At 47.1% G+C, this 27,098-nt stretch overlaps 11 protein-coding genes across 11 annotated transcripts; 6 read left to right on the top strand and 5 right to left on the bottom strand.

The window, feature by feature from the left end:
• Positions 1 to 4,314: 4,314 nt before the first annotated feature.
• Positions 4,315 to 5,501, bottom strand: ASPZODRAFT_77660 (hypothetical protein; the record flags this gene model as incomplete). The annotated part of the gene is made up of 6 exons (XM_022730191.1): positions 4,315 to 4,738; positions 4,795 to 4,932; positions 4,986 to 5,023; positions 5,080 to 5,270; positions 5,328 to 5,413; positions 5,473 to 5,501. Coding segments are annotated over 6 exons (906 nt in total), but the record flags the coding sequence as incomplete, so codon positions are not given.
• A 1,134-nt stretch (positions 5,502 to 6,635) lies between these two features.
• On the top strand, positions 6,636 to 6,827 carry ASPZODRAFT_77635 (hypothetical protein; the record flags this gene model as incomplete). The annotated part of the gene is made up of 1 exon (XM_022730188.1): positions 6,636 to 6,827. A coding segment is annotated over one exon (192 nt), but the record flags the coding sequence as incomplete, so codon positions are not given.
• An 852-nt stretch (positions 6,828 to 7,679) lies between these two features.
• Positions 7,680 to 8,689, top strand: ASPZODRAFT_77654 (hypothetical protein; the record flags this gene model as incomplete). Its single annotated transcript, XM_022730189.1, has 4 exons — positions 7,680 to 8,041; positions 8,088 to 8,154; positions 8,212 to 8,350; positions 8,403 to 8,689. The coding sequence occupies 4 exons, from the start codon at positions 7,680 to 7,682 to the stop codon at positions 8,687 to 8,689; spliced, it is 855 nt and encodes a 284-aa protein (XP_022576623.1).
• Positions 8,690 to 8,946: 257 nt separating this feature from the next.
• Positions 8,947 to 9,749, bottom strand: ASPZODRAFT_147740 (hypothetical protein; the record flags this gene model as incomplete). The annotated part of the gene is made up of 3 exons (XM_022725290.1): positions 8,947 to 9,518; positions 9,584 to 9,649; positions 9,701 to 9,749. The coding sequence occupies 3 exons, from the start codon at positions 9,747 to 9,749 to the stop codon at positions 8,947 to 8,949; spliced, it is 687 nt and encodes a 228-aa protein (XP_022576624.1).
• A 287-nt stretch (positions 9,750 to 10,036) lies between these two features.
• On the top strand, positions 10,037 to 11,726 carry ASPZODRAFT_20761 (hypothetical protein; the record flags this gene model as incomplete). Its single annotated transcript, XM_022727661.1, has 2 exons — positions 10,037 to 10,641; positions 10,745 to 11,726. 2 exons carry the CDS (start codon positions 10,037 to 10,039, stop codon positions 11,724 to 11,726), a joined length of 1,587 nt encoding a protein of 528 aa, XP_022576625.1.
• Positions 11,727 to 12,880: 1,154 nt separating this feature from the next.
• On the top strand, positions 12,881 to 13,858 carry ASPZODRAFT_137472 (hypothetical protein). The gene has a single exon (XM_022724334.1). The coding sequence runs from the start codon at positions 12,949 to 12,951 to the stop codon at positions 13,690 to 13,692; it is 744 nt and encodes a 247-aa protein (XP_022576626.1). The 5' UTR covers positions 12,881 to 12,948; the 3' UTR covers positions 13,693 to 13,858.
• A 1,670-nt stretch (positions 13,859 to 15,528) lies between these two features.
• On the bottom strand, positions 15,529 to 17,350 carry ASPZODRAFT_77659 (hypothetical protein; the record flags this gene model as incomplete). The annotated part of the gene is made up of 2 exons (XM_022730190.1): positions 15,529 to 17,229; positions 17,279 to 17,350. The coding sequence occupies 2 exons, from the start codon at positions 17,348 to 17,350 to the stop codon at positions 15,529 to 15,531; spliced, it is 1,773 nt and encodes a 590-aa protein (XP_022576627.1).
• Positions 17,351 to 17,727: 377 nt separating this feature from the next.
• On the top strand, positions 17,728 to 18,216 carry ASPZODRAFT_20764 (hypothetical protein; the record flags this gene model as incomplete). The annotated part of the gene is made up of 2 exons (XM_022727662.1): positions 17,728 to 18,087; positions 18,142 to 18,216. 2 exons carry the CDS (start codon positions 17,728 to 17,730, stop codon positions 18,214 to 18,216), a joined length of 435 nt encoding a protein of 144 aa, XP_022576628.1.
• Positions 18,217 to 20,266: 2,050 nt separating this feature from the next.
• ASPZODRAFT_20765 (hypothetical protein) lies at positions 20,267 to 21,295 on the top strand (the record flags this gene model as incomplete). The annotated part of the gene is made up of 2 exons (XM_022727663.1): positions 20,267 to 20,770; positions 20,825 to 21,295. The coding sequence occupies 2 exons, from the start codon at positions 20,267 to 20,269 to the stop codon at positions 21,293 to 21,295; spliced, it is 975 nt and encodes a 324-aa protein (XP_022576629.1).
• A 189-nt stretch (positions 21,296 to 21,484) lies between these two features.
• ASPZODRAFT_147746 (hypothetical protein) lies at positions 21,485 to 22,723 on the bottom strand (the record flags this gene model as incomplete). The annotated part of the gene is made up of 1 exon (XM_022725291.1): positions 21,485 to 22,723. The coding sequence occupies one exon, from the start codon at positions 22,721 to 22,723 to the stop codon at positions 21,485 to 21,487; it is 1,239 nt and encodes a 412-aa protein (XP_022576630.1).
• Positions 22,724 to 23,891: 1,168 nt separating this feature from the next.
• ASPZODRAFT_137475 (hypothetical protein) lies at positions 23,892 to 26,295 on the bottom strand. The gene has a single exon (XM_022724335.1). It carries the CDS (start codon positions 26,063 to 26,065, stop codon positions 23,948 to 23,950), a length of 2,118 nt encoding a protein of 705 aa, XP_022576631.1. The 5' UTR covers positions 26,066 to 26,295; the 3' UTR covers positions 23,892 to 23,947.
• Positions 26,296 to 27,098: the final 803 nt, after the last annotated feature.

Below are 27,098 nucleotides of genomic sequence, written 5' to 3' on the forward strand. Positions count from 1 at the left end.
CTAAATATATAACTTATAAATAGACTAATTAATATTTATATTATTTAGGATAGATATAATTAATTTATACTTAAATATAATAAATTATAAATTATATTTATAGTAGATATAATACCCTAAGCTATAATAATAGCTATAACTAATAATTAAAAGATTATAAGTAAAGATTTATAGAGATTATAAAAACCCCTAATAATAAAAAGAACTATAAAGAGATAGTATAGATAATATAGCTATATTAAATATAATACCCTAAAGCACCTTATAGGTGCTATTAATAATATTAAGATTATAGATAATATTAAGAAGCTAAAGAGTAAATATTATATTTATAGACTTATCTCTACTCTATAAAAAATATTAAAATAATAAATAATATATATAAATAGACTATTTAAGTATATATACTTTAATCTTATTTAGATAATTATAAGCTATAATAGCCTAAATTAGGTTATATACTTTATTAATAATATAATAAGATTCTATTAAATTAAGTATATTAAATATAAGAGTAATATTTATAAAATAATAATAGACCTTAAAGATTAGGTTAAATATTAGTTTAATATTAAGATAAAGATATATTATATAAATAATAAAAAGGCCTTAATTAAAGATATTAATTACCTTATTATTAATATAATATTAAAATAGATAGTTCTAGAAATAGTAGAATAAAATAGCTATACTAAATATACTAAAGGGGTAATATTAAAGATATTAAGAAGCCTATATATTAAAGATAATATACTATAAGATTTATAGCTAGAAATAATTAATTATAGGGTATAAATACTTAATAATATATCTATATAGAATTAAAGATAAAAAACCTTAAGATAATAGTTAGATAAGCTCACTAGCAATATAATTATTATAGCTAAAAAAAATATAACTAATATATATCTATATAGCTCTTATATATATATATAATAATAAAATATACTATAAAAAGAAAAGATAAAACTATAAGTACTAGTTAAATACTTTATTAGATAATTAGTATTAAATATTATTTATATATAGAACTTAAGGAAATAGACTATATTTAAATACTATAACTTTATAGTTAATAAAATAATTAAGTATAATCTAAATAACCTATTTATTAAGATTACTTTATAGATAATATTACCTAAATTACTTATAGACTTATTAATATTATTAATAAATAAGCTAATTAAAGCTAATAATCTTATAAGTATTAATAATAAGGATATATACTAGAGATTAGACGCCTAAGAGCAGGATACTATTATATAAATAATTAAATAAGATATACTTAATATAGAACCCCCTAAAAAAGGCTATTATAGACCTTTTAAGAACTATAGTAATAAGTAAATAGATTACTAGAAAATAATAACTATCTTATAAATAATAATATTAGAGTAGATATTAATACTATAGACTATATATATAATAGTAGTAATATTAAGTTCATCATAATAGTTATAGATAGTAATAGAATAATTAAATAAGTAGTTAAATAAGTAACTATAAGGTGCTCTAATAATAATATAAATATTAAGGATCTTATTTATAGATAAAGATTAAGAACTAGATAATATAGAGTACTATAAGATAGGACTAAGTCTAGATACTAGAAATATAATCTAGGGATAATAAACTTATAAAGCTTTAAGGTAATATAAAGATAGTAATATATATACTATATAAGGACTAGATAATATATATAATATATTTAATATATTAATTATAATAAAGCCTAAAGACCTAAAGGCTTTAAATATAAATAAATAGCTATATTAAAGCTAGATGCCGCCACCCCTAGATAACTAGAAGAAGATATTTAAGTATTAATATAAGAACTAGTTTATTAAGGCTATAATAGCTAAATATAATAGTCTATTTAAATATAAAATATTCTAAACTATTAAATAACTAAATAATACTATAATTATCTTACTTTAATAAGTGTTCACTTATAAATTTAATTTAAATAATTACTTAATAAAGTTTAAAGTATAATTATATATATAGGGAGACTTATAGCCCTTCTTAGTATAAGAAATATAAGCTATAATACTTATAATATAAATATTCTAGATATTAATATTATTAATTATTATATTTAACCTAGAGATATACTAATATAATATAGTTAATATATTTATTAATAGTTTATTAGATAAGGTGATTTATATAGATATACCTCCTAGATTTATATAAGATAATAAAGCCCTCTTATTAATATAAGCCTTATATAGGCTATAAAGATTACTAAAGTTATAATAAAAGGATTTAGTTATAACTTTTAAAATATTAGGACTAAAGCTATCTAAAGACCCCTACCTCTTTATAAATAATAAGCTTATCTTATTAATATATATTAATAATTTTATCCTTACTTACTTTAAAAAAGATAAAGTATATATAAATAAATTTAGTAGAGCACTAAATAGTATCTATTAAATATATAAAATAAAACTTAAATAGTTTCTTAATATATAGATCTATAAAGACTATATTAACTAAAAGCTTTAGCTATACTAAGATGCCTATATTATAATAATTATTATAAAATATAAGCTTCTAGACCATAAACCACCATAGACACTAGTATTAATTAATTATTTAATTAAAAATATAAAGACTATAATATAAAGCTAGATATAATATTATTAAGAATTAGTAAGATTACTTATTTATATAATAATTATTATAAGGGCGGAATTAGTCTAGATTATAAATAAATTAAAAGAATTTCTATTAAATCTATTAGCTAAATATATTAAAGCTATAGAATAAGTAATTCTATATCTATATAAGATAAGATTCCTAGCTATTTATTATAGATACTTAGTAGAGAGCCCTATAAATAATCTATTAGTTAACTAAATACTTATAGATTATCTAATATTTATATATATAAATAATATAGTATATATAGATAATAATAACTATAAAAGCATATAAGGATATATCTATCTATTATATAGAGGACCTATAGATTAAAAGGTGTTAAAGTAATAAATAATAATAATATTAATTATAAAGGCTAAATTAACTATAATCTTATATATAGAGAAGAAGCTATTCTAGTAAAAATAACTATTTATATTTATTAAATTTAATATAAAGTATTAATTAAGTATCTTATATAATAATAAATAGACTATTAACCTACTTATAAAAGAGGTGCCATTTATATATACTAAGCTTTAATATATTAATATCTAATAGTACTAGCTTTATTAGGAGACCTAGGCTAGGATAATATAGATCTAATAAATCTTAATAGCTTATATACCTATAAATAACTTCATAAAGATATTAATAGGCCTATAGTATTAAAAGTTTATTAAGATGCTTAATATAGAGGATATTAAGATAATAAAGATAATAATAGAGTTAAGATAATATTAGAGAAGTATATTATAGAAAAGGATGACCTTAAGGCTACTAATTAAGATAATTTATATATATTTACACCATCACCTGACTAGCTAAGCCTAATGTAGTTAGCATTATACTCCAATTTTTTATTCACTAGGCATATCTGGCCTGACCGACGTCAGATAGGCCTGGGGGTGCGAATCATATAGGAATATGATACTATTGGCCCTAAATATGTATAGGATTTGTTAAATATCTATACTCCTGAACAACTGCGTCTAATCCTAAAAATACAACACCATTAATCTTGATGGGTGTGTGAAATTTTATCCCTTTGATTCTCAATGTTGGGGAAGTATTCTGCGGTACTGTCGAAGAATCTGGTGTTACAATTTAGTTGAAGGAAAAAGGTAAAGTCATGTTTTCCTACAAACAAGCTAATTTTTGGCATTTGGTAGTTGGTATCTTGCTCAACCTTGGTACTTCTTTCTTTTGTTTAATCTCCCCTATTGATGAGATATAAAAGCTGCCGTGAGGATTTCCTATGGCACTTGAGCTACGGAAGTCTATGTGTGATCCATTGACTTACCATCCTATCCTAATTATACTGCAATGGAATTGTATTAAGTGGACTTGCGTAGTTGGCGAGAAATTAAGATATCGAAATGGTGAATATACGCGCTGGTCATGATTAAAGGTATCTCACTATATATAGGCCTTTCCATACATGCAAGCTGGTCTCCATTTGCAAAGGCTTTCTAAGGGAGCGTCTCTCACTGCTGAATGACATGCTGCTCATCTCAAAGACCAAAAGGGACAGGAATGAGTTGCTTGCTGACGCAAAAAAGACTCGTTGAGTTGATGAAGAGTTTTACTCTGGCTTTTGACCGATGATAGCATGGCTATTTCACCTAGTTAGCATCTCATTGAAGCACAAACAACAAGAAACGCTTACATGTTCCACATGGCGTGAAGATCTCTTCTCTTGCAGTCTTGCCGAACGCCGGCATTCAGGACCTCGATCTCGTCTCTGCTCCAGCCCAGAACCTCGGAAAACGGGGCGGCAGTGAAGGCATCGACGCCCTCGATAACATTCACGGCACAAAGCCTGCCGATGTCCTTCATCCGCTTGTCCTTCGGCCAGCCACCCGCGGGAACCGGGAAGATCTGTTCTGACACGTTGGTGAAGCCCTGCTTCTCCACGACCCCCTTGATCTTCGGAGTAAAGTCCAGCGGCCGTCCGATCTTGGTGCAGATGTCGATAAGGTGGCTCATCATGATGTGCAGATAATTCTCTTCTGTGAAGGTGCCATCTTCCGAGTAGTAGTGGTAGTCGCCATCGTGGAACTCGATCCAACCGCCGGGTTTAAGGTGGCTTCAAGCCAGGCCATCAGCTGAAGGTCTTGGAAATATGATAAAGAACCGACTTACTTGTAGCACTGCTGCACCAGCCGAGTCCAGTCTTTGATAGAACCACTCATATACCGACAGTGGATGAAATCGTATGGCTGTTCTTCCACCCAGTCCAGTTCGACATCATCGATGATAAACTTGACATTAGGCGGGGTCCTGGCCAAAGTTAGAAGACAAGCCATGGGGAGAGCGAGAGGTGGAGGCCGTACCAACTGGGCTGGATTGCACTCAGGTCGTTTCCGATAATCTGGATCACCTCCATGTCAGAGATCGGGATGCATGTAAACAGCGGCTACAACAGACCTGCTCGGCTTCGGGATGATCGTCGCCCAGTTGCACGGCCCAGATACCGGTGCCAGTGCCAATATCAAGCACTCGCTTGTCACGGAGGTCGATTGGGGCGAGGAAGAGACGATCGTTGAAGGTCATAAAGTAGATATAGTGCGTCATGTCTAGACGGTCCTGTTCCCGCTCATCGTTGGGAAACATATAGGCTGGTTGTATTCCTTGATCAGCCAGGTCGTTAAAAAAAATTCACTCGAGCAACCCACCTCCGCTCTGGTAGCTGTGGTAGCGACGGCCATGCTTGAACTCGTTCTTCAGAACGCTCGAGGTGAGCGACTGGGTATAAGTCGAGCTGAGTCCTCGGTCAGCTTGGGGTACTATGCATGATGTCTGGAGTAGGCGACGGCATACAGGCCTTCTTCATAGGAGGAATCATTTTCCTGTCGTTTGTCAGCACGTTCAGAGAATGGGGAAATTCATACGTCGTCGTCATTGTCGACTTCAATACGTTGCTCAGGGATTCCAGCCGGAGGGCTGTTCTGGGCAGGGGCTTCAGTCGGAGGAGTATTCTGGGCAGCGGAATCGGCCATGGTAGAGTTTCTGGTGACAGTCAAGAAAGAGAAGCGGGTGAGAGTCAACTACCTTGTATAAGTAGTCGGTTGTTGTGGGGAATTGTACTTTGGTCAAAGGTGAATAGTGGTCCCATTATCATAACCAACATAGTCTAATGCAGACTAAAAGTTGCAACGTCAGCATGTCGTTCACAGTGCACTATCTGACAATATTTTTATTATACTTAGTATTTATAAGGCAGATGAGATAATAAGGAGGCTCAGGATATTCCTATATCTGAATATATTATCTTATATTAGAAAGAGTTTATTGAGAAAAAACCAAATCTGGCTAAGGATGACCTCTTGGACAGGGGTGTCACTAGTTGGACCTATATACCCCTAGGGAGAAGCAAGAGGATAATAGAAACAAAGAAGTCAATTTCCTTCTAAATTTATAGTCACTGAAGTTAAGTGGACTTATAGCTAGGCTCACCAACTTAATAGGCTACTATTATTTTAATTAACTTTAGTCTAGAATGCATATCTACTACTGCAATCTTTATTCTAAGCAGGTTGCTGGCGCTTTATACAGTATTAAATCTAAACATAATTACTGAATATTCAGTCCTGCCTCAATTGAAGTTATTCAGTGAAAGGTAGGGTTGAGATTCATGGAAACCTCCCATAGTTCTACCCACTCTTGTATGGGACTCGCTAAGCCGTAGATGGTGTGTTTGCGCCAGTGTCGGCCATGCCTTTAGGGTTTTAGGGTTAGGTATATTTAACCATTCCCAATGCAGCTTCCATTGTGGATTGCGCTGGTGGCCTATATGTAATGCCGTAGAGGCTGACAGGGGCGCATTTCCTGACTCACTCTTTTCCCCAAAAACGCCGAGACCGGGTGTCCTCTGCAACATGTCTGGCTCTGAACGAACAGAGAGAATTCCCAAGTCAGCGTATGTACAAGGAGACAGTCCCTGCAACATCTGATTGTGCAAGCACGGCGCTGATTCAACCGGTAGCTGCCTGGTATGCCGCCAGCGCAAAGTGGCCTGCAACCGTCGGCGGCCGAAATGCGGCCTGTGTGCCAAGAATAACCTGGAGTGCCAGTATGTGTCCAGGGACCGCCGCCCGGGGCTGCGGGCGGGATTCGTGTCGCTGTTGGAGCAGCGGCTTGGTGAGTTTAACAAGGAGAGACCTGGAAGAGAATGAATCGGTCCATTCGTTGATTAATCTGATCTACAGCCCATCTGGAGGGCAGAGTACAGCAGCTGGAGCAGGGTTCTGGCCCTGCTGCGGCCACTGTCGACTGCCCGGGGCTTCGGGATGCCCCGAGCCAGGGCGTGCTCATGCCCACAATCCCCCCCGACGTGGGCCCCCCCCGGGGGGTGATCCCCCCGGAAGAACGCCTAGTAATAGAGCCGGCGGGCATGTTTGATCCCCTATCGTTTAGGACCATGTGTGAACTATGCGCCATCTGGTTCCGGGACTGCCATCCCTGGTTCCCCATCCTGCACCAGCCGTCGCTAGACGAAGCGCTGAATCACTCTTCCCAGCTGCGAGCCTCGGAGCATTATATAGTCATCAAGGCTATCGTCGCCGTCACCCTGGACCATTACCAAGGGCTCTCCATCACCGTCGAACAACGCCGGCGCGCCTCGGAAGGTATCCGAGACGCCGTCGTCGCGGACGCGGTCAAGGTGACTTCCCTCCAGTCTGTTCAGGCATTGCTGATCTTATCCACCTTGATCTATGGCGAGGGAAGCAGTAGCCAATGCTGGAATCTATTAGCGCTCTGCAAAAGGTGAGGTTCTTTCTTTCGAGCGGGTGTCCTGCTTCGACAGCTGATCTATATACGGATTCAACAGGATGATGGCCCGTCTCGGGCTGCGGGAAGTCATCAGCAAGCATGGAGATGAGACCAAGACCGGGTCTGCCGCATCGCCGCGCCTCAACGGCCTGCCAAAGAACGTCGTGCAACGCGAGGAACAGATACGGGCGTACTGGATGACGGAGATGCTCGACAGCATCTCGACCATCGGCGCGAGCTTCAATGCCGGTGTGATGCCGCCGCCGGCCAAGTGCGCTCTGCCTTGCAGCGACTCTCTGTGGGCGTTTCCCGAACACATCATCGACGTGTGGTCCATCGGGTCCTTCCACTACTCGTCGGCGTTTTCGCTGTGCATCATCCTGGCTGTCAGCGAGCTGTGGCCGGTGCACTGCTTCCTGCAGAAGCCCTACGATATGAGACAGGTCGACGAGCGCCTGGAATGGCAGAGCGAGGCCCAGCAGATCGACGAACGGCTCACCATGTGGCGCGAGGAATTCGTCGCCGCCGTCTTCCGCCTGATCAACGCCGAGTTTCCGCAGGATAATCGGGCTGAAATGGATCCGAACATCGTCTTGACCAACTGTGTTTTGAATATGTACGCTCTTTGCCTCCCTTGTCCATCCGTCTTGCTCATCTTCCAGGGCTGTCATTGCGCTTTTCCAACGACGCGCCCCATGTCCCGAGGGGGTTGATCAGCCAGTCGAACCTGTAAGTCAGACTCATATCCCCATATACATACTTCAACACTGATATCTATTCAAACAGTGGCCATATGCAACGAATCGATGCGTGTATGCATGCGAAAACATGGCCGCCAAAGTCCGCCGCATCGACGACGCCGAGCTATTCAACGCCAACCCGCACCTCATCTTGTCCATATTTGTCGCCGCGCGGTTCTACATTGGTTAATCTCATATCTACCAGATGAAAGGATCCCATCACACTGACCGTTGCAGTCTACTCGAAAGCCCTCGACGCCGACGTGCCGAGGAACCTGCATTCCCTGGCCTTTGCGCTGCACACCTGCAGCAAGCGGTGGCCCCTGGCGCGACGATACGAAGCCATCATCCGGACTGCAGTCGCCGAGCATCGCACCGCCGTCTTGGAGTCGTCGCTGCCCGTCCAGTTCTACGACCTGCGCTTCTCGACCCTCGAGCTCAGCGACACCCTCCAGGCCTGGGCGGACCGTGCTCTGCTGCCGGACCCCGTTGAGATGCAGTCTGTCTCTGAAGCGACGCCCTAATGTGTTCTCCGTCTTCTAGTGATATAAGACGTATACCCCGCGACTTTCCCCGGTCGGAGAACTTCCGAGCGGGGCGCCATGCTAAACCTTGCTCCCCACCTTCCTATCCAGACATTGCCGGCCGTCTCGGGCCGTCTCTTGCCGCTGAGATAAAAGTCATCCTGTACAAGAATATGGAAGAATGTGAAGTATTATAGGACTGGCATTATTGTCACCATTATCAGCAGCGCGTAATATAAAGCAGTGATAAAAAATCCCTAGTTAGAGACCAAATCCTCCTGCACTGGAAGTCTATGGTCTAAGATATCATCTGCATTCAAGAAATCGGTCGAGTCGACACGGTGCCGTGCCGACGGCGCATCCGGAGTGACGCCCGACAAGACATGGCGCTGGACCAGGCGGTCGCGGGCGAGCTCGCGGTCGACATGGATGAACCACAGCTCGTCCATGAGGGCGGCGGCAGAGCGCCAGGGCTCGCGGTCGAGACTGAGATAGTTGCCCTCCAACACAAGCACGCGCGCGGACGGGCGGATGGGGATGTCGTCCGCGATGGGGTCCTTGCGGGCGTGGTCGAAGCTGGGGGCGAAGATGGTGGCCGTGGCCGGGGCGTGCGGGGGGACGGGCTCGCGCAGCCGCCGGACCAGACGCAGGAAGCCCTCGCCGTCAAAGGTGAAGGCGGCGCCCCGGCGGTGGAAGGCCTCGGCGGGGTTGGGCATCGCGGCCAGTTGCGCGCGCGACAGGTGGAATCCGTCCATCGGCAGGTCGACGGCCAGGTCGCCGTGGAGGGCATTCACTGCGGCGACGACCTCTCGGGCCAGCGTGCTTTTGCCTGCTTGTTCGTCAGGATAGAGAGTCCAAGACAGTCAACAGCTTGGCAATAGTCGATGAACCCACCAGACCCAGGAATTCCCGAGATGGCGATCAGGATCCGATCGTTGGCGGGTGTTTTCTCATACAGAGCTGCACGTCAGTCCAGCATGAACAATAAGCATCAACAGGATAGGTGCTTACATTGAATCTTGCTGGCTAACCGACTGATTTCGCTCCCGGATGCGGCCATGTTGTCCATGTGAGACGAAGAGGAGAGATGTGCCGACCTGGTGATGGTTGGTTATATGTGCAATCGCCGATGACGGCCCCAAACGCCGACGGGCCGTGTCTGCGCCGAGAGGATCAGGATGATCATCAAGAATGGACAGAATACGGAGTAGTATGACTCCAAAACCGGGGTAAGAGTGGGAAATCATGGGGAAGCGGCTGCGTTGACGAAATCGGACTATTTAAACAGGCTTTTCCTGGTGTCTGTTCCCTCTATCCTCATCTCCATCCACCATCCACCTCACCACCATGGAAAAAGACCGGTATTTCGGGGCCCGGGGCGACGCGCTCACCATCTGGGTGACCGTCTGCTGCGCGACCGCCATGACGCTGTTCGGCTACGACCAGGCGGTCTTCAGCGGCGTCATCATCAGCGACGACTTCCTGCGCGTCATGGGCCACCCCAGCGCCAACATGGTGGCCACCATCACCTCGCTGTACGACGTCGGCTGTTTCTTTGGCTCCGTCGCGGGCTCCGTCTTCGGCTCCCAGCTCGGCCGCAAGCCGTCCGTCATCTGGGGCACCGTCGTCATGATCCTCGGCGCCGTCCTCCAGATCTCGGCCTTCTCCGTGCCGCAGATGATCGTCGGCCGCCTGGTCGCCGGCCTGGGCAACGGGCTCAACACTGCAACCGCCCCCGTGTGGCAGAGCGAGACCACCAAGCCCACCTGGCGCGGCAAGCTCGTCGTCTTGGGCCTGGTGGTCAACGTCGGGGGGTTCTGCATCGCCAACTGGGTGGCCTTTGGCTTCTCCTATCTGGCCGGCGGCATTGCCTGGCGCTTCCCGCTGGCCCTGCAGCTGCTGTTTGGCATTGTCATCTTGTGTACAGCGCCTTGGCTGCCGGAATCCCCTCGGTGTGTAACCCTAACCCTACCTCACCCAACTTAACCCTAAACCCTAAACCCTAAACCCTAAACCCTAACCCTAAACTCAACCCCCCAAGCTGACCTTCGCCAGTTGGTTGATCTCCAAAGACCGAATTGAAGAGGCCACGCAGGTCCTGGCCGATGTCCATGGCGGCGGTGCCACCCCCTTGACCCCCGTCGTAGTCGCCGAGAGGAACGAGATCCTACACGCCTACCGCGCCGAGCGCGACAACGCCGTCTCCTGGGGGGATCTGCTGCGCAACAGAACGCGCGACAACGGCCAGGGCACGCTGCGCCGCTTCGTTCTCGGCCTGGGCACGCAGATCATCGTGCAGCTGTCGGGCGTCAACGCGACCTCGTACTACCTGCCCACCGTGCTGACGGCCTCGGTCGGGCTGCCGGACCGTCTCGCCCGGCTGCTGACGGCGGCAAACGGCATCCATTACACCTTCTTCTCCTTCCTGGGAATGATGCTGATCGACAAGTGGGGGCGGCGCGGCGCAATGCTGTTCGGCACGACGGGCTGCGCCTGCTGCTACTTGGCGCTGACGCTGCTCATCTGGGCGGGCTCCAGCACTACCAGCTCCGGGATGCAGCACGAGTACGGCGCCGCGGCGGTGTCGATGATCTTCCTATACTACGCCTTCTTCGGCACGGGCTGGCAGGGCACCGCGTGGCTGTACAACACCGAGATCAACTCGCTGCACATGCGCATGAAGGGCGCCTCCGCCAGCGTCGCCGCCCAGTGGGCCGTCAACTACATGGTCGTCCAGGTTACTCCGCCGGGTATCCAGAACCTCGGCTGGCGCTTCTACCTCATCTGGCTCTTCTTCAACTGGTTTTCCATCCCGGTCCTCTATATCTTCTACCCGGAGACCGCCAACCGCCGCCTCGAGGACATCGACACCGTGTTCAAGGAGGGCCTGAGTGTCTGGGCCTTTACCAACCGCGAGGCCATCCAGGTGCGCCGCCCAGAGCGCTTCATCGCCATGGACCTCCAGGAGGAAGAGGCCGCCACGATCGAGATCAAGGGCGAAGCCGTTCAACTAGAGCATGTCGACCAAAAGATTTGACCAGTTGTCTACAAATCTTCAGCACAATATCATTGATCAACCCTATTGTAGTATGGTATAACATACTACAGTATAGAGAAATTACCCTCATCCTATATATACAATTGCATCCATTTATCCCTCCCCGTAGAGTATTTACCACTCTCCTTATTAAGAGATGGGCCTGAATACTTTAAGTCAATCACATACTTATCCCTAGTATATAAAAGAGCTCCCAGTCTTGAGCTTGATAACTGCCAAGTAGATGATATAGGGAAGCGTTAGCTCACTAGATACTACTCTATATCCAGTTACAAATTGCCCACCTGGCTTCAAACCCCGGTCATCAACCAGGCAGCGTCAACCTCATCGACACCCCCAAACACAACCTCGACTAAGGAACGTCAGTTTCGTTAGAATCGCGTTTACCCTTTGTATCTATTGTAGGGTCTAGGGCTTAGGGGTAGGAGTATGGTCTGTATACCAAATTTTACTCTTGATGAATTTCATCAACAGTTAATTTCAAGTTTATTATGAAGCGATATTGCTTATTCTAACAGTGTTCTTAGTCAGCTTCCTGCAGATGGGGGCCTAAACCTGCTGGTTTTAGGAGACAGTCACTCCTGGTATTCCAGCTATACACCTCATGCAGAACCTATTACGGCCATCTTTATTTAAAAGATACTTCCACAACGCAAATATCAGACACAACAGAACTATGAGTCCTTATAGTGTGAGTGTGAGTGCTCCAGCAATGTCGGATGCGGTGCCCCACACAGCAAGGGAGAAGAGACATTGGGTGAGAGACGAGGCCGACCAAGACAAAGTAAAAGGCTTCATCAATCCATGGGACAGCGCTCAAGTTCAGACGTTTTCCGGGCTCTTCAAGGCCATGGTTATGTGAGCGTGTTTTGATGCTTCCATCTCGAGGACCCTGATCGGCTGAGAATGTGCGTTTGCAGACACAAGTTCTTTTCTGGCGACAGCAATAAGCCGGATACCACACCTCCCACTGTCCCTGTCATCAAACCCAGCTTCCTCTCGTCCAGAACAGCCTCATCGGCGCTACGGGGAACGTGGTTGGGACACTCGTGTTACTACGTCGAGTACCCGACCGGTCTGCGTGTGCTGTTTGACCCTGTATTCGAAGAACGCCCTTCCCCTTTCTCCTGGCTGGGCCATCGAAGATTCACCCCCAAACCATGCGAGATTGCCGATATTCCCATTATTGATTGTGTACGTGATGGTCATGTTTTCATCTCATCTGTTTAACACCTGCCAGGTAATCATCAGCCACTCCCATTATGACCATCTTTCGTATCCCACCATCCTTGAAATCCACAGACGGCATCCATTAGTCCAGTTCTGCGTCCCCAAGGGCCTGAAGGAATGGTTTGCGCGCTGTGGCATCCTGAACGCCGTTGAACTGGACTGGTGGGAGGACATTGACCTCACGCTGTCCAGTCCATTGAACGAGGACATTACGGCCAGAGTCTCGTGTCTTCCCTGCCAGCATACATCGGCCCGCCACCCGTTCAATAAAGGAGTCACCTTGTGGGCTTCGTGGTCGGTCTCCTCAGGTGGCAAGTCCGTGTACTTTGCGGGCGACACGGGCTATCGCACTGTCCCCCATTTGCCTCGCGGAGTGGACGACTGGGGGCCGGAGTTTGCTCATCTCCCCGTCTGTCCAGCCTTTAAACAGACCGGCGATCTACGAGGGCCCTTTGACCTGGGGTTAATTCCAATCGGAGCGTATATGCCCCGCCATGTGTTGAGCCCGATACATTCCAATCCGTACGACTCTGTCGAGATCTTCAAGGACACCAGGTGTAAGAAGGCAATGGGGATCCACTGGGGGACGTGGGCAGTGGCCGAAGACAATGTCCTCGAGCCGCCGCAGTTGCTCAGAAAGGCGCTGGCAAAAAGTGGACTGGCCGAGGCGGGAGTGTTTGATGTTTGCGACATTGGTGAGAGCAGAGAGTTTTGATAAGTTGGACAGAATAGAGATTAGTGACTCTATTTATACTATTTATACCTATAGCTGCCTTTCTTTATTGTTGTGCTTCTTATCTTGGAAAGGAGCAATCTTAGCCTTTTAGAAATTGGTAGACTAAAGGTCTTATCTATAGTTTAAAATGATTCCTAGAAGTACCCTGGTGAATTTATTTAGTATGAGATCCTTAAGTGCTGTCGTCTCTATATCCTGTCTGTCTTGGGATTGTTTAATTTTCTCCCTCACTTCAGCGAGCATATGGCTTTTGCCTATTAAAGGCTGGCCATATCCCTCCATCAACAGTCTACGCTAAATTGAGACCATTGATGAGTGTCGCGATTCTAGGACGGGCGTCATCTTCTATACAGTATCTCAGCTGAGATGCTCCTTGTGGTCAGAAGATGGCTTCAATTTTTTCTGTAGAAATCTAATGGTAGACGTCTGCCGGGGTATCATTCCAGTGCTTCTGCACCATCTGTTCCATGTCGTAAAGGGTGTTGAATAGCAAGGAAAAACACATTGCGTGAGACCTTTGCTGCGCTAGGCTCTACAGAGTATCCTCTAAGTAGCCCCCTACTTAGAGGAAACCCTAAACCTAAACCCTAAACCTAAACCCTAAGCCCTCAACCAATCTAGTTAGGAATATATTTGGCTTAATGCTTTGGCTGGGCTTATAAGCTTACTGATTGATGAGGTAATCATTAATTGTCGCCTAAGGCGACAGGATAAGATGCCTCAGGCATTCAGGTGTTAGAAAGCGCCTTCCCCTTTAGGAATAGCGCCATTCTTGGGGATAGGATACGCGCCTCGCGTCCAATCTCTCTCTTCTGTTCCTCATTGTAATGGCCCTAATAATGATAAATGAGTTATATTGGTGGCTTCTAAATGAAATAGTCGAACAAGGAGGGAAAGAAGGAAAGAGAGATCACATCAGACATAGAGCTAACTAGTCCCAAAAGGGGATGGCGGCTCATACCGCTCACCATTCACCTGACCTGCCTAAGGCATCCCTTTCTTTGAAAACCACCTCGCCGTCGCCGTTATACTCGTCTAATCATCATAATCTGCAGAGTAGACGGGTCGAATATAATCTGTTGTCATTGAGAGGCCGTCACATTGATCAGTGATAGAATATTCCATATGGTCAGAAATGATCTACTATATATATTCATCTATGGTCCGTTCACCGTTGATCTTGAATGCCTGAATTCAATACCAGTGGCCCAAAACCTAGAGAAGGCGAATTGAAAGATATTTCCACTGAGCTATTTTGGCCTACTCTGGAACTACTCAACAGCAATGATACATGAAATATACGATAAGCTATAGAATAGGCTGCCAGGCCTTGATCGCGTCGGACACTATATTATGGATTCTGTACCCCACTCAGCCTCCCACTATTATATTTTCAACCAGAGTCTTTCCGAGGCAAGTCGACTGTAGAAAAATGCTGAAACATGTGTGGGATAAAATGTTGGACAGGAGACAGTTGTTCTATTGTGGTGTCGCGGCGCCAATATGGTCTCCATCACGTGGCTATCTAGCTAATTCTGACTAAGCAGGGCATGAGCCGAGAGAGGCCTGCCTTAGGCTACAACAAATAGATGGTAGTTAGATTAGACTCAAGAATACATTAAAAAAATAAGCATCACTAGTTAAACTGGTGGGGTGCGCAATATTACAGACCCATCTACTAGTGGGGATGCATGTCCCCACCTTGGCTGTTATCCATAGACCCACATGGCGGTACACGGTATTTCAAGAATACAGTATTGAATCGCCCCACTGGCTCCACTGACAGGGGGTAGATAAGGTTCTACACTAATTTAGTTACTTTTTCACAGGCGTAGGGCTGGAGCCACCATAATACCGGCCGCTAAACGCTAGACTGAAAGGCGGGCCATGACTATTTGGACGACATAGTTTTGTATGCAGGTGATATTGTAAATTATGTACTAGGCTGGCAGGAGCTGGTATACTGCCGTATCTATGTCTAGGCAGAGTGAAGTCAGACACGGTTGGGGTCGACAGCGCCGCCGAGACCGTCGAACAGGCGCTCGGCGGGCAGTAGCCATGGTTACAGTCATAACTGCAGAGCCCGTCGTAGCTGGCGTCCTCGCCTGCGATCGGGTACCCCTCGACCCCCGTAGCGTTCGGGGCGGTCTTCTGGGCGCCCATCAGGTTGCACGTACAGGCGCTGACGGGGCAGTACCCGTATTCACAGGCAAAGCCGCAGATGCCCTCAAAGTTCTCCCACCCAGTGCCATTCACACACACCTGGTCGGAGACCGACAGGGCGGGTGTGGCCGAGACCGTGGCCGAAGACAGCGCGCTGCCCACCCAGGCGTTCCAGTTCTCAATGTCGTCTGTACAGTCGCTGGTGATGGCCTTGCCCGCCACCGTCGCCAGGGAGGCCCCATCGCGGCTCAACACCACCGTCACGTCGCCTGTCAGCCCGGAGAACGAGACGCTGCCGTGGTAGATGCCTATCCCCCCGTCGGGGGTCGATGTCCACGCCCCCGTCAGCTCTGTGTCGCCGACGGTGACGGTGACGTCTGCCGTGGACCCCAACAGCGCGGAATACATGATCTCGTCGTCGACAATGTCGTACGGCTCGAACTCGAGCTGCAGCTCGCTCGCCGTGTTGCCCGAGGTATCGCCCGTGTCGCACGCTGTCTTGGGGTTCACCCGGTACCACGCAACAATCCCCTCCTGCGTGATGGTGGCCGTACCCTCCTTGTACAGATCGATCATGTACGGTAGAAAGGCGCGCCAGCCGTCGTGCGGCATCTCGTCGGCGTAGTTGTAGGGGGCCTCGCCGATGGAAAACGCCGCAAACGCATAATCGCGCAGGGGGCCGATATAGTGAGACTCGCCATAGTCGTTCCACGAGATGATCTCTACAAACGGCGGGTCCAGGAACAGCACCTGGTTCCATCGCTCGTACCATAGGTGGTCGCCGCGCCACAGCCAGTTCTTGTTGTATCCCGGCAGGTTGGTGAAGAACCACGGACTCACGGCCATCATGTACGGCAGGTCGTCGAGGTACTGGATGTACGAGGCGTCCGTGTACGTGTTCATCTCCGTGTCCCCCCAGGGCCAGGCCGCCCAGCTGAACAGGCCGTCGGCCGTGCCCAGCTCCAGGGCTGCCTTGGCCCCCAGCGACGACCAGTCCGGGATGAACATGCAGTTGAAGTACTCCTTGAGGTACGTCCAGTCGGCCGCGTTGGCAGGGCCCTCAAACGTCGACACCAGCGGCTGGTCGTCGGTGATGTAGTAGGCGTCCAGGTCGATGTATTCGCTGAGGATATCGTACACCTCGTCTTGCGACCACGCTCCGTTGCCCGCGTAGTCGAACGAGATGAACAGCTTAAAGTCCAGCGAGTCGGCCGCCGTGAAGGCGTTGGCCAGCTGTGAGTTGGCCGTGTCTCCCACGGCGATGTTCAGCGCGAACGCATCGATGTGCGCGGTAACAGCCAGCGAGATGTCACTCTCCCAGTCGGCCAGCGTGTAGTTCTCCGAGTTGGTGACCTGGATGAAATTAGATGAGTTGCTGATGAGTGTGGTAGAAGAAGAATACCATAAAATGGGCAAACACTGCCTTGGCCTGTACCCGGCATGTCAGCGCCGTGAGTAGCCAGAATAGCCACATGGTGGATAAGGTGGACAAGGATATCAATAAAGAGTATAAAAGGAATCAATATAGGTAAAGAATGAAGTATATAAAGAGTGAAAGGAAATGAATGAAAGATTGAATCAGTAGGAAATCTAAGGAGTGATGTAAAGAGTAAGTATCAGTAAGGGAAATATGAAGAGATAGTGCTTCTTATAGGATTTTAGTATGCTAAGATTACACATAACAGTCTCTTCTACATCACTAGTTAAATTACCTTATACTAGATGCCCTAGTATAATTTGATACTAGTATTACTAGTACTACTAGTATAAGACTAGAATACCTATAAAGCCCCTTCTTACTTGGTAAACCTACCACAAATCACTTTTCCTTTTTCACAAGTCTCCTTGACCATGAAGCTGCTCCTCCTTGCGTCTCTCGCCCCCCTCGTGGCAGCCACGGACTGCTGGTCCTCTTCATACAACAACACCATTGCATACTTCAGCAAAGCCCCCATCGCTTTCAAATACAGCGTCTCAGGTCCCGCAGCCTGCGCCGCCTGGTGCCAGAGTATTGACTCCTGTCAGGCCTGGGTGTATCTGCCGCGCCCGGGACAGTGCGACCTGCACCGCGGCGCCCCGCTGGACACTGCGTCAAACACAGGGTTCGTGTATGGGACTTGCCGGGGCAATTCCTCTGCGCTTCCTAGCGAAACCACCGCTTCAAGCTCCACGGCTAGCAGCAGCGCCGTTATCCACCCAAGTGGAACTGTTGTACGCCCCGCTAATACTACGTGATAAAAATACAGCTAGCTGATGTTTTCATAGCAGGGGAAGGCCCGTCGGGATCCCTTACACAACACTCATGGCCATTTTCATAACCATCATGGTGGAAGGACTTGAATTGGGTGCCGAGAATAGTTGGTTAGTTTAGGTAGTGTTGATTTAATAGGTCAATAGAGAGCTTTCTCTGATGTAATAGATATAGAACTTAATAGAAAGCTTAATCAGTCTGATCATGTTCACCGGCATTACATCCGCGGGCCGAATGGGTCCCTACGGAAGTAAATTACCTCCAGTGAACCCACAGAACATAACTATGTAGTAGTAAATCCCTAGTTCAGGGGCCATACCAGGACCCACTGCATGTTTTAACACTTCTTATCTATATAATATAATTACAAATTAATCTCCTTCCTTATGACCTATTCACCCCAGATAAATTGACTTTATTATAACTAGTCAGCATAGTTCAGACTCCAGTACATGAAACTCTAAGAATAACCAGCACCAGTAGAAAGTGGCGAGGCAATGTAGTACGAGCTAGTAACTAGATATACCGCTAGAGCGTTAGCGTCAGTCATGATCGGGTGGCCCGAGAGCCACACGAACCCTGGTTCACTTGAGCCTCGTTTTGATTAGTATCTTAGGACTATTTATCACTAAACTAGCGTCGTGAGATAAACCGCAGTAGATTAATTCCACCAGTTGATTTTGGTTACTTGCTAGATTCAAGATTCATAATTAAATCACATCTATTAAAAAGATTTCATGATCTTTATCAGATTTCAGCTGCGAACTGGCGCTTTGACATGCCAAGCATTGCGGATTAGATAGGCTCGGTCCGCTGATGTTTTCGGCCCGGACATATCTTGCCAAGGACCGAAACTTAAGCGAGCTGAGAGAATGGATCGATACTCATTTCAGGAACCCCACATGGCCGAGCTATGCGCACAGAGCAATTTAGACCCTAAGACGACTAATCAAATAGTATAGGCGTTAAGGCAGAAACCAGTGGCTCATCACCAACTGTGCATTATCCCTTTTCTTTCTAGACTATATTTTAGCTATCTATCATCCCTGTCTATTTTCATAGAGAATATTGCTAGTAGAATTATTCCCGCTAGCGAGTCATTAATCCCTCAAATACGAAGTCATCCCTGAGGGCTAGCTTGATGCTAGTCTACTAGCTTCTATGAACAGCTTGGCGGGCACTTTCACAGGTTTTTGACTCTATTTACTCGCATCAACTATAAATATTTTTTACACTATTTGCACATCATGTCTAAAAGAGAATGTCTATTCTAGCTGCATAACATCTGAAAATCTCAACAGGGTCTACTAGAAAGGAAATGATATCTAAGCGAAATCTATCTTCCGCGCTAAATTTTATGGGCCCTTAAGATTGCATGAGATGACCCACAATCTATTGATAGGATCCCTTGATAAGCCCAGCCAAGACTTCTTGCGCTCGGAGACTGTCCGGAAGGGCTTGGCGCGATACACTCGAGCTAGAGTATGCGCTTGATATGCTAGATTCGAATTTACGAAGTAGGCATCTCACGGAGTAGTTCCGTTCCGCAGTAATTACCGCACTAACGTCTCCAGCTACTTGCTAGGCGAGGGACAAAATAACACTATACAGACTATTCCAGGTCCTAAATGACACATTTTAATGACTGGAAATGCCACTTCCTCCCAACCTAAGCCATCACCGGGCTTTGGTTTCCCCTTATGCACTAGCTTCAGTGTGATATTGGCGGGGCTGATGGAAGAAAAATCCCTCATCCAGCCATTTTGAGCGTTTTCGATCATGCTAGTAGTAGTGAGAGATGGACTGGATAGTATAACAAAGGACTCAGAAAGCAGCGTATGGATCATGGGAAATGAGACCTGATAATGCTCCTGGATGGTACCTACCTGGTATCTACCATGTATGGAACTTGTAATTCAGATGTACCTAGCCTTATATTATGTCTAATATATAGGATGTCTATACCATGAGCAGAGAAGAATACTCCTTGATGTTTCTTTCCTTCCACGGTCTCCTCTCCTTTAATCAATATCATCTGGATACTATAACTTCATTCATTTATCCACTAATTTGTTTATTCATTTCTTGATACACTATCCTTTATATCTCAAAACACTATTGTCCATTTCTCCTTCTATCATGAATCTCCATTATCATTCAAGGGGAGGAAGAATCCATCCTTTTTTGAACCCCCTGATCATTTTCCTTGCGTTTTTGGCACTTCTGGTCACTTATGATGGCACCCAAGCATTGGGATCTCCGGTGCATGATGTTGATCGACCTTTTCTCGACGCCTCGCTCAATCTCCCGCTAAAGGTCTCTCCTTCTCATACTGATAAGAAATCCCATTCTGGCCTTGCAAAGCGCGTCACTCTTAAGTGGGATGAATATGTTGAAAGAGGGGCCAGTTTCCTGTGCCGCATGGACTCGACAACCGCAACGGCCAGCGTGTGGACCGATTATGCTTCTCTTACAACATGGGGATGGGATGAAGATAAAAACGCCGAGGTGATTTTCGATGATGCGCTTGACGAGGCCTTTGAGGAAGCACTGGCTCTTACAGCGGCAAACATTCAAGACAATTTCAAGTTCATCAGTATGGCGCAGATTCAGAGTTTTGTGCTCGGTGGAAAACCAAAAAACGTATTTTCCCCCTTCTATTGCTTTCTGAGAAACACGAAACTAACACAGAAACAGCCCACCAAGGGGTATTTTGCCAACTCTTACAATGTCATTGACGGTGTCATCGTTGCCGATGATTTACTTTCCCCCAACCAGACAGGCGCGAAAGAACTCCCAGAACTCAAAAACTGGTCTGACGTAACCTTTTTGGTCTGGAAAAGATTGGCCGCAGTTGCGAACACAGATATCAACAATATCAAATATGTCTTCCATGCCACTATCAGTAATGGTGTTACAAATTTGATTATTAATGAGGCATTTGCTAAAAGCGACAAGACTCTGGGCGACTGGGCCAATGCAGTGACCTTTGAGATGACTACAGATGCAGGAAAAGCTCTCTTAGGTAGCCCCAATGGAAGTGCTGTTGGATGGTTCATTGTTCAGCATAAGGCCGCATTTGGGGAGAAGCGGAAGGTGAAGTCGGTGACTGTTTGGGCGGATGGGAATGATAGAAATATGTTCTTCACTCTGAATGATCCCAGCTGAGTTACAGGAGAGGCTCTATTCTATGTAGGATAAGAGAAGGTTGGCGTCTTCTGGGCAAATGAAATTGAAATCGGTCCATCTGAGCTCTAGCTCTAAATACTATTTATCAAGCATAAGAGGTGATAGACTTGGGAATGGATTTAGCTGTGCCGCGTGGACCCCCTTCCATCATTCTATCTTTATCCTAACTCAACCATCAACATGAAAGCCCCGGGATCTATTCCACCACTCAAACCATGCTTCGTACAAAGCTGGTCTTATCTCAGCGAACCACCTCTCATCGGCCTCTGTAAGCAGACTTCGCCACCGAAAATGAAATTCGAAGCCCATCGGCCGCTTACGTTCAGACTTGGACTTGAAAAGGTGCGACAGGTCGTTAGGAGTAACAGATTCCTCTGAATCGAATCCCATTGTCGCCATGGTATCCCTCCCCCAGAAGGCAAACCCGTATCGTCTAAATGGGTCGAACGGGATTGCTGTCAAAGGAGATGGTCTTTTAAAAAAAAACCCCCAGTAAAACTGTCCACGGGATTCAAAGAAGAGACGGCAGTCATCTTTATGAGAGTGTTGCCAGACATCGGAGCCTCCGCGGGTCGGCCATGCGTATCTTTTCAATCCGTTATACCGTGGAAACGGCGACAACAGCGGATTTGAGAAGCCGTTGTATAGGCTCTCCAGGGCCTCGACGACGGATATCAATGGCTGACACTTATTTCGCGAGTCAAGGACTTGCCAGAAGTCAACGACTGAAAGAGAAGCGAGACGCTGGACATAATTTTCCCCCCAATCTGAGATTCGTTGCTGACGCGCTGCCTCCTGAAGCTCAAAGAGCAGCTGGATATGCCACATCGATTCCATCACCTTATGCCGTTCTACCAGTGTCGGGGGTCCGGGGTGGGGCGCTTTATATGGTTTCCCCGCGGGGTGCTGGTCGTACGCCTGCGGCGCGCGCGAGGTGCGTAGATTGTATTTGAACCAGGGGTCTTCGAGGCACTGCAGATTTGCTGACTGAATGCGCTGCATCCAGAGCTCGATGCACTGCTCAGCGAGATGCTGAATATGGCATGCCAAAACGAGAATCTCGCGCATGGCAGGCGCAGAGTTGCGAGGAACCGTGCTCGAGAGAAGGGGCATCGACTCCCATCTCTCACCCCCAAATCCGTCGTCGCCGAAGAGGGTGAGAAGCTCTTCCACATCCTTCTTGGTATATGTGTTGCACTTGATCCGGGCAACGGCAAGAATCAGATGCCGAATGGGCAGGGACATGCTGGCTGTGAGGACGGCCCCTGTGATTTCCACTCCATAGTCGTTGAAGACAGCGGAAATGGCGGGTGAGGCGTGTAGCAGGTGGTGGAGAGAGAGAAGATCGGGGACCTCCTTCAGGAGATCCAGCAGGAGATGTAGAGGAATCTGTTCGAAAGGATCCATGGTGGTGGAGGTTTGAGGAGCGAGGATGCGTTCCGGCTATTTATCCTGAAGTGGGATAATGAAAAATACCTCTAATTAGGTGGGGGCGGTAAAATACTGTATTTTTCAGGGTTTATCTAACCTCTTTTGCTCTAGGCTGCAATCCAGATCTGATTGGTAGATAGAGAAACCCACTCTATGGGTAGATAAGGTACGGAGTACTCTGTAGTTACTACTTATCTCCTGATGTGGATAAAACAATCCCCGGCTAACTACCCTCTTAGAACTAGAGTTATGTAGTAGAGACCTCTTCAAGAACACTCTCATAGCTATATAATATGATTTCAATTAAAGATCAGAGTAAAATATAACTGCAATTATACACTTTGCCGTTAATACATAGTTATTATAGCCCTTGAAGTCAATCATGTTAAAACTGTGTTTTTTAAGATATGTAGTAGAATAGTAATACCAGGTGGCACGCCGCCCGCTGGACCCCCAGGCTTGCTTAGGCTTTGCAGGGGAGTCATGTGTCAGCATAAGTCATTATAGAGCGAAGCAGGTGGTGGTCTATCTTTTACTATAGATAATTAAATATCTAGTCAAGTACCAATCAGGATAACTTAATGCATTAGCAGCCACTCTGGACCTACAGCTCTATATAATTTATAGAGTGAAGCTCTACAACACTAGGGTTTAGGGTTTAGGGTTTAGGGTTTAGCTATAGTTCTCTATATAGATATAGCTCTTGCAGGTGGAGTTGCGAGCTGAGGGCTGTAGGTCCAGAGTGCTGCCATCTATTAGCATCTAGCATCTAAGCGAACATCTAACTGAGCATCAATAACAAGAATAGGCCCCTGGTAATTGATGCTAGTTAGCAGAGCTATACTCTATAATACTGGTATTCATGTACAAATTATAGGCTGATGACAGTCACTCCAGGCCTGCGTCCCATTTGCAGGAGATAGAAGATTAAAGAAGTTAATTAGGATCAATAAAAAGTCAATGTAGGAATAACATGAATTGACATATATGATCATGGTACCCTAATTCTAGCCCTAACTTCCAGATATAGATATATCATATTTCAAGGCTAATAGGAGAGTCCGTTTAGTAAAAGGCTATTCAATAAGATTAAGCTGAACTATTAATAATTGAATTGTATAACTAGGAGCACAAGAATGAGTAAAGGTGGTATTAATGTTAACTAAGATAGTATAATCTAGATCCTCCAGTATATCATATTCAGGCCAAAATGGACGAAACCACGTTCACGCAGCCCTGACCGGCATAGGACTTGTCCGTCGTGGAGGTGGCGATGAGAGCAATAGCAGCCGAGGTCTCGTCACTGGCATAGAACAGGGTGCCATTGCTGGAGACGGTGGTGCTGTTGGACTCGTTGCCCAGCAGGCTCCAGGTCACCGAGGGATCGTTGGCCGTGAACTGCTGGCTGGAGCCCTTGTCCATCTCCCACTCGAACTTGCCCGTGTAGGGCTGGACATCGATGCCGCCCCAGCCGATCTTGATGCTCTCCTGCCACGCCCACTTCTCATGGAAGATCCAGGTCGCGGTGCGGTTGATGGCGTATCCGGGCTCGCCGGTCAGGTACGGGGAGGCCGCGTCGGGGGAGAGGGTGGCGCCGCCGTTGTACGCCTTGGTGAAGGTGACGGGCTCGCCGTCGACGGTCTTGGTGGCGGTCGCGTTGATGCGGGTGGTGACATAGACGGTGTTGCCGATCAGCTGCACGTTGAGATCCTCGACGCCCGAGCCGTCAAACACGGTGGCGGCGGCGGTGGAATTGACATAGACGCCGGTGCTGTTGGTCGTGCCTGCAAAGTACTGGGTGACTCCATCGACGGTCGTGCTCAGCGTGTAGTTGCTGGGCACCGTGATCTGGCTGACGTCGGTCAGGTTGGCGAGCCCGTAGAAGCTGTAGGTCGTGACTGTGCCGTCGACGGTGGTGCCGCCGCCGCCTTGCTGGGTGAGGTAGACAAACACGCTGGCGATGTCGTACGTCTTGGAGAGGGCGGCCGCCGCAGGGCGGGTGCCCTGCAGGCGGGCGCCGGCGACGGTGACGGTCATCTCGGTGTAGACGGGCTGGAAGGCCCAGTTCTGCAGGGTGATGGCGATCTGGGTCTCGTTGCTGGAGGTGTTGATCACATAGTCGAGATCGGGCCCCAGGGTGGCCCGGTCGCCCGACAGGCTGGACAGGACGATCTCGACGTCGCAGGCCTCCAGGGCTGATGCGTCGGTGTCCTGGGGCCAGGTGATGTAGACGTCGTCGGCAAAGGCGTCGGCCAGGTTGGGCTTCTCGCCCTCGCCCACCCAGGTGAAGATGGGCTCGGCGCCGCTCGTCGGGGGGTTGGAGACCTTGTCGCTCAGGGGCTCGATCACGGCGTCCACGGGGGTGCCGGCGCCGTACTTGGTCGCGGCGTCGCTGGTGTAGTTGTAGCCGTAGATGTAGATGTGGGCGCGGAACTGCGCCGCGGCCACGGGGAGGCCGTTGTAGGTGATGCCGGCCACCTCCAGGTTGAAGATGTAGTTGCCCTGCCCGTCGCCGCCCAGACAGCTCCATTCGCGCCCGCTGTCGTCGTCGGTGATGAGGTAGTCGCCCGTGTTGATCACCATGTCCCCCTCCTGCAGGGAGTAGCTGGTGCGCCCGTTGAGCCACGATCCCGTCAGCCGGTCCGCGTTGAGGGTATACTCGGTCGTGTAGTAGCCGTCGCCCCCGGCGAGGCTGACCGTCGCGTCGTCGTATCCGATGGCCGCGTCTTCCAGCTCCGGCAGCTCCAGGTCCAGCAGGGCCATGGTGTTCGGGTCGTACGTGACGTTGATGCCGAACAGCTCCTTGAGCGTGCTCTTGGCGTGCGTGTAGGCGCTGCCCATGATGTTGCTCTGCACGGTCAGCTTGGGGATGCTGTAGGAGCCCACCGCCAGGCTCGCCGGCTCATACGACGCCTTGCCCGTCGTCGCCAGGGCGCCCGACGGCGGCAGCACCTTGAGAGCGCCGGGGCCATTCGTGCTGAAGCCCGCGATCTGGGAGGCGTCGAGCTGGATGGTCAGCGTCGAGCTGTCGACGACGACCGCCTGGGCGACCGTGGTGCTCTGGTTGAAGGCAAGATTGTCGTTGCAGTCGATGAACCAGGAGGTGACGTCGGCGAGAGTCTCGACCTTCCATTTCAACCCGCAGTTGGCCTGCAGCGTGAGGTTCTGCGCGCTCGTGTCGTCGATCGCGAGGGTGTCGCTCTGCAGCTGGTATGGGGATGTACAGGCCGCCTCTCGGTGATACAGAATGCCTGCGCGGCCTCCAGCGATCAGCCCATTGATGGCCACGAGGCCGGTGAGCAGGGAGGCGGAAAGCATGGTAACTTGAAGCAATCTGCTGCAGGGATGAGAGGTGTCGGTCTGCTCACATTGGAGCAGCGCTGCTGTGTCTTATATATAGTGATCTCTATCACTTCCCTCCAGCACAGACTCGACCGCTTCCAGTGAAATCCTTGACTCGGTAATTAGATCCTTCGGGAAAACACTGTACCACCATATCAGGACCAATCGGTGGCACCATAAAATGTACAAGAGCTCCAGTCCGGTTTGCGGGGTTCTCTATGTTACCCCACAAGGTCTGCCAGTAGCCCTTATAACATGGGGCGACGGAGTATTATCGGCGATCCTACTTGCTAAAAACACGGAAAAGCGCTTTGGTCTCTTTGCGACTTGGGTGGTATTGCCGCGCTATATTCTGCTGTCGTCATGAATTAATGTCCAGTAGGCTATTTCATGGAAATGGCAGTATCACTCAGCAATGACCTGATCATATAGTCCAAGGTCAATTTAGAAACTGAATTATCTGCTTCTACGGCGCACTCAAGGCGGGGGTCAAAGCGCATAACAGGCTCTAGCGCGCTGGTTCCCCCATGTATCTCCACATTATTTCCGTGTGGCTGGATCAGATGACATGGTCTGACCATTACTGCTAAATAACTTGTCCTGCTTATACATTGTCCTACTTATAACTTGTCCTGCTTATAACTTGTCCTGCTTATAACTTGTCCTGCTTAAAACCTGTCATTACTGCTTAGGTTTAGATCTAGCTTTTAAAAAGGCCAGCTGTATATCTTCCCTCTGCCATGAACACAGAATAATACTAAAGCAAGTACTATTTGACTATCTATGAATACCCTAACCGTAACCCTAATCTAGGACTGTGAAAAGAGCTTCTTGCAATGTCATGTTTGACAAAATTTTCAAGATATCATAAGACACCTCATCATCAGCCTGACGAGCTCCAATCCTAGAGTGAACTGAATAATCTTGAAAAAGCATACAAAACTACCAGGGCTGGCAACTAGCCTTATAACAGGACCCAAGCTGAATCTGACAGAAGCGGTCGTTTGTT

The sequence above is a fragment of the Penicilliopsis zonata genome (genome assembly GCF_001890105.1).
Source record: "Penicilliopsis zonata CBS 506.65 unplaced genomic scaffold ASPZOscaffold_39, whole genome shotgun sequence".
Taxonomy (NCBI): Eukaryota; Fungi; Ascomycota; class Eurotiomycetes; order Eurotiales; family Aspergillaceae; genus Penicilliopsis; species Penicilliopsis zonata.

Excerpts from the sequence above, each read along its gene's own strand:
- ASPZODRAFT_137472 (XM_022724334.1), top strand. The coding sequence starts at position 12,949 with ATGGTCATGTTTTCATCTCATCTGTTTAACACCTGCCAGGTAATCATC.
- ASPZODRAFT_137475 (XM_022724335.1), bottom strand. The coding sequence starts at position 26,065 with ATGCTTTCCGCCTCCCTGCTCACCGGCCTCGTGGCCATCAATGGGCTG.